At 34.6% G+C, this 5622-nt stretch overlaps 1 protein-coding gene across 2 annotated transcripts; it reads left to right on the top strand.

Moving 5' to 3' along the window:
- The first annotated feature begins 278 nt into the window (after positions 1–278).
- On the top strand, positions 279–4795 carry LOC120576160 (pentatricopeptide repeat-containing protein At1g12300, mitochondrial). 2 transcript variants are annotated; one of them, XM_039827218.1, is made up of 2 exons: positions 279–2099; positions 4280–4795. In XM_039827218.1, exon 1 carries the CDS (start codon positions 998–1000, stop codon positions 1910–1912), a length of 915 nt encoding a protein of 304 aa, XP_039683152.1. In that variant the 5' UTR covers positions 279–997; the 3' UTR covers positions 1913–2099; positions 4280–4795. The 2 variants fall into 2 exon arrangements, with proteins under 2 accessions (XP_039683152.1, XP_039683151.1); XM_039827217.1 differs by lacking the exon at positions 4280–4795 and adding an exon at positions 2197–3615.
- Positions 4796–5622: the final 827 nt, after the last annotated feature.

The raw sequence follows: 5622 nt of genomic DNA on the forward strand, positions 1-5622 counted from the left end.
CGCACCTTGGATAATAAAAAACGCAACAATGTTTTCCTCGGCAGTTAACTGCAGCCGTATTTCTAAACTTCGGCAGTTAACTGCCGAGGGGCATTTGAGTAATTTACTCGTGTGGCACAGCCAAACCAAATGTGGGAACAACAATTCTCAAAATTGAATGGGTGTTGAATGGGTGTTAAATTATGAGAGAGAAAATGATGTGGAGAGTTGGAAATTGAAAAAGTGGGTGTTAAGGTTATTGAAAATTTGTAAGCATTGTACATGGTCTAAGTTACCACTGTTTGTGCTAGAAACTCTTGAAATTGAAACCCTCACACACAGAAGAAGAAAAAGAAGAAGATACTCGTTAGTTTCGTTTTCAAGCTTTTCAGCTCAGATCTCAATCACCACAATAAACGATCTCATTCTGCTTCAAATGTCTTTGTTGTTTTCATGTTTCAGGTTTCGTAATTCTTCTTCACTTAATCCCACTTTTCCTTTTTCCTTTTTAAGAACACTTTACTATTCTCATTCTAGAATCAATTCCAATACCAATTCCAATTTCAATTTCAATCATGTTGATGATCTTGTTTCCTCATTTCATCGAATGCTCCTTTTGAATCCTGCCCCATCCGTTATAGAATTTGGAAAAATATTAAGTTCCCTGGTTAAGCTGAAGCATTACCCCACTGTTATTTCTCTTTTACCAATTGGAATTCAATGGAATTAAGCCGAATATTGTTTCCTTGAGTATCTTGATTAATTGTTACTGTCACCTTGGTCAAATGAGATTTGCCTTTTCTATATTCGCCAAAATTCTCAAGATGGGTGAGGTTATCACCCCAAGACCATAACCTTGACTACTCTTGTCAAAGGTTTTTGTTTAAACCATAAGGTGAAGGAAGCTCTACACTTTCACGACCATGTGCTTGCACTTGGATTTCATTTCAACCAAGTTAGCTACGGGACCTTGATCAATGGGTTGTGTAAAATAGGGGAAACAAGAGCGGCGTTGCAAATGTTGAGACAGATCGAAGGGAAATTGGTCAGCACCAATGTTGTAATGTATAGTACAATCATTGATGGTTTGTGCAAAGATAAACTTGTAAATGATGCATATGAGTTATATTCTGAAATGATTACAAAGAGAATTTCTCCTACTGTTGTCACTCTCAATTCTCTAATCTATGGATATTGCATTGTTGGTCAATTCAAAGAAGCATTTGGTTTGCTCCGTGAAATGGTATTGAAAAACATCAACCCAGATGTGTATACTTTTAACATATTGGTTGACGCTCTATGTAAGGAAGGAAAGATCAAAGAAGCTAAAAGTGGGATAGCTGTGATGATGAAAGAAGGTGTGATGCCAGATGTTGTTACCTACAGTTCATTAATGGATGGATATTGTCTTGTTAATGAAGTTAATAAGGCTAAACATGTGTTAAGTATTATATCTCGAATGAGAGTGGCTCCCAATGCTCGTAGCTATAGTATCGTGATTAATGGATTCTGTAAGATTAAAATGGTCGACAAAGCCTTGAGTCTCTTTTATGAAATGTGTTGCAGAAGAATTGCTCCTGATACGGTAACTTACAATTCTCTAATTGATGGTTTGTGCAAATCTGGGAGAATCTCCTATGCTTGGGAGCTTGTTGATGAGATGCGTGATAATGGTCAACCAGCTGATATAATCACTTACAATTCATTAATAGATGCTTTATGCAAAAACCATCATGTTGACAAGGCTATTGCATTAGTCAAGAAAATTAAAGACCAAGGCATTCAACTAGATATGTACACATACAATATACTTATCGATGGACTGTGCAAACAAGGAAGGCTTAAGGATGCACAAGTGATTTTTCAGGATCTTTTGATTAAAGGCTACAATTTAACAGTCTGGACATATACTATTATGATCAAAGGTCTTTGATTAGAGGGTTTGCTTAATGAAGCTGAGACCCTGCTGTCAAAAATGGAAGACAATGGATGTGTTCCTGATGCTGTAACTTGTGAAACAATTATTCGCACTCTCTTTGAAAATGATAAGAACGAAAGGGCAGAGAAACTACTACGTGAAATGATTGCCAGAGGTCTACTGTAAGAGAAGACTAGTTAAGGTGATATCTTGATACATATTAGGTTATTTTGAATTTTGACGAAAGTCGTCTAATCTTTTTTATTTCTTAATTTATTTACTTTTAATTGCATATGCAGAGGATTATGGACTACAAAATGTACTCACTAGCAATTTAGTTTTCCTTTAAATTCATGTGTTGTTATGTTCATTTTGATGTTTTAACCATACCAACGTTTATTATTGCTGAGAGTTGAACAATGTATTTGTGTTGTGCTATGAACTTCTCATCAGTTTTTTGTATCAATGTATAGCACACTATTCTTTCTTGTTATCAGTTTTCCGGACTACTTTACGCCTTACTGCAAAACTGAAAGTAAGAAGGTTTGACAGATTTTATAGTTTCTAGTTATATTAACAAAGTTGTCTAGTAACTTGAAGCAATTTTCAGCAAAGTAATATTCAGTTGGAGTAAGTAATTGAAGAAGCCAAACTCAGAACTTGAAAGTGGATAACAGTTAAGGTTCTAAGTTTGTCATATTTCCCTTCTCTCGCCCTGGCTTTATAATTTGCGTTTGAGCAAGTGAGAAGTGTAAGAAAAAGTTGGAAAATTGAAGGGAACTCAGGAGAATCTCTCACTAGGTTGGATAATCTTAGTTGTATGAAATTGCAAGTTTAAAAGAATTTTATTAGAGGTTGACCACAAGGAACAATAGATTCGATAGAAGATTCAGTTGATTATTCAATTCAAGGTGACAGAAATAATATAGAGCTTCATATTTGTCGGTACAGGTACTTGTGGTGTATGGGGACCTTTTTATTATTTTGTATGCTTTGAGTTTCTATCAATGAGTTTGTTAATTGTATGACTGCAATTAACTTGAACTATGATGTTAATATAGACTCTCAGAAAGAGTTAGATATACATTGTTTGTCTGTTCTGGTCTTGTTATGCATATAAATCATGTCAACTTATTGTTTAGGCTTACAAGGGTAGGGAAAGCTCTGAAAGTAGTTCAGTCTTGTACAAGTTGCTTCATGCTGATGTTGCCATATCAAGACAAAATGAAAATTTTACTAATTATTATATAAATAAACAAGGTTTTATTACTTTTTAAATTTCTATGGTAAGAATTAGTAAATGTGGCTTTTGTTGCACTTTAGCTAAGGTTATATATACCTCGTTTCCTTTCTGATATGATCCCAAATGACACGGTGACTTGATAAGGAGGGACAGTTAGCATATCAGCTGTCCCAGCCCATAATTTGGAGAATTATGTTAAGAGAACAATAGAAGGGAAGAATGGAAACATTCACACGACTAAGAGTGAGAAGAGATAAGTGGGGAATGAATTGTGCGAGAGAAATTTTCAGTGCCACCCTATGCTGTGCCACCTGATGCTAGCTTATTTTGATAGTTACAAACTGTCTTAGAGTTTGTTAGAGTGAGTGTAGGTTAACATCAACCGGAGTGAAGGATAAACATTGTATAAATACATGTAATCTGAACTCTAAATTTCAGTATTTCAATTCAATGAATATATGAGAATTCAGTTTTCCAATTATCTCTGCTTTTGTTATCTTTATTATGGTATTAAAAGGTAAAACCTATTGATTTACCCACTAAATTATCCACATACCAATCCCAATAGTGTTGGATGTGAGGAGGTATATAGTGAAAAATCCAAGTCCTACATTGAAAAATAGATAAGGTCTGAAAAGAGTTTATGAAGAGTAGAAATTCTCACCCTACAAGCCGGATTTACAATGATTGCTTAGAAGAACCAATTCTCTTTGGTTTGCTTAAGCCGGTTCTGAAAAATGGAAAAATAAATATGGTAGTAAAAGGGGAAGGAGAAGAATGAGTTTTAACACAAAAAAGAAAATTGTGGATCTGTTCTTAGATATGCAAGGCCAAACTTTTCATCTGCCTATATATTACTCTTCCTTCATAAGGTAAGAAATCATATTTAGGAAAATGATATGGAGTGAGAAACCAAGGCCTCAACCTTTTTGTAATTCATAGTTCTTTTCCTTGTCTCCTTATTATTATTATTGAACAAATATGTATCACATTCTCCTCTAACCTACACTTGAAATTTGAGCATTTTAATTGATTAAAGTTCACTAATATGATCGTGCAGGAAGAGCTCGATCGTCTATCTAATTATTGGGATTGGTTCAAAGTATTTTGTATTAAATCTAGTTCGTTGTTGCTGTCAGATACATGCTTTAATTGGTTCGTTGCACGTGAAATTGAAACAATGCTTGGCTAGCAAGGTTGATGCTGCAATTTTTAAATATGAATTATATGATGTAGAAATAATTGTAGATTGGTCCCCCTTTAGGATAAAAAATTGATGTTGAGGTCACATATGCTGTGTTTTTTTTTTTTTTGGGTTTTATGAAGTTATTGAAATGTGGAGGAAATGACTTACACAATTAAGGATAGGTAAAGGCTAAGATGTGATGAAAAATCTTTTGATCATATTCATTAAAAATCAAAATTTGAATCATCTATTGCTGGTTTTCTGTTTTTCCCCAGTTTTGTTGCAGTGCCTGTGTTTTGTACGTGTTGGATTTCTTCTTGAACATGCAAACACAGTCACCTTCTTTGCTGGTTTGTTGTCATCTATAGGGGCATAGCAGAGCGAAACGACAGGGGGGCTGCTATAACAATCAATATGGCAGTTGTTTGTGGCTGCAACATTTGAGCTTTGATGTTTAGTTCCTTTAAGCTTTAGATGCTTAAACATGTTTGTTTTCTATACTTGGTTTTGTTATTTACCTATATGTTTGCCTAAGACTTATGTTTACCGAATCTTTTTTTTTTTTGAACAATCAAAAATGGGATATATATTAACCACCAAAAGCAGCTCCTATAGCACAAGGCGTGCCAAAAGAGCTACTCTACAAACACAGAGCCATACAAACAAACAAAAAACCATCACGCGATGCCCAAACATTGGAAGGGACTTGAGCACCACCTATCTGAACCAAACCTAAAAACAACATTTTTTGTTTTCAACCAGGCTAAAGACATATATTTAACTTTATCTAACAACCTGGGAATAAAAGTTACAACATTATTGAAAAGCATGTTATTACGTTCGTTCCATAAACCCCAAACGCACAAGAGCTAAATAAGCTGAACAAAGTCTCTAGTAGCTTTGCCTCCACCTGTCAAATTCACAAACTGAAGAAAATGAATGTAATTTACCGAATCTATCCAACTTATTTCGTTGCACTCTTCACCGATCAAACTAACACTGAAGCATGCACTACAACATTTTTGGTCTAAGACTACGGCTGAAAATCGTAGCCATAGTTGATAAAACCGTTGTTTTACCTTCCGGCAATGCTTTTCTTTCCGTTGTAGTCTAAGGCGTTGTCTTTTCATTTGACAACGGATTTGTTGCATACAGGAAAACGCAATAGATAAAAACCGTTATCTATAATTACTTAAAAAATGAGTTTAGAACAACAAAAACGTTGTCACTGATTTTAGAGAGAAAAAGAAAAGACATAATTTTTTATTATTATATCTTCAACCTGCTTATTCAAAT

The sequence above is a fragment of the Medicago truncatula genome, chromosome 6 (genome assembly GCF_003473485.1).
Source record: "Medicago truncatula cultivar Jemalong A17 chromosome 6, MtrunA17r5.0-ANR, whole genome shotgun sequence".
Lineage (NCBI taxonomy): Eukaryota > Viridiplantae > Streptophyta > Magnoliopsida > Fabales > Fabaceae > Medicago > Medicago truncatula.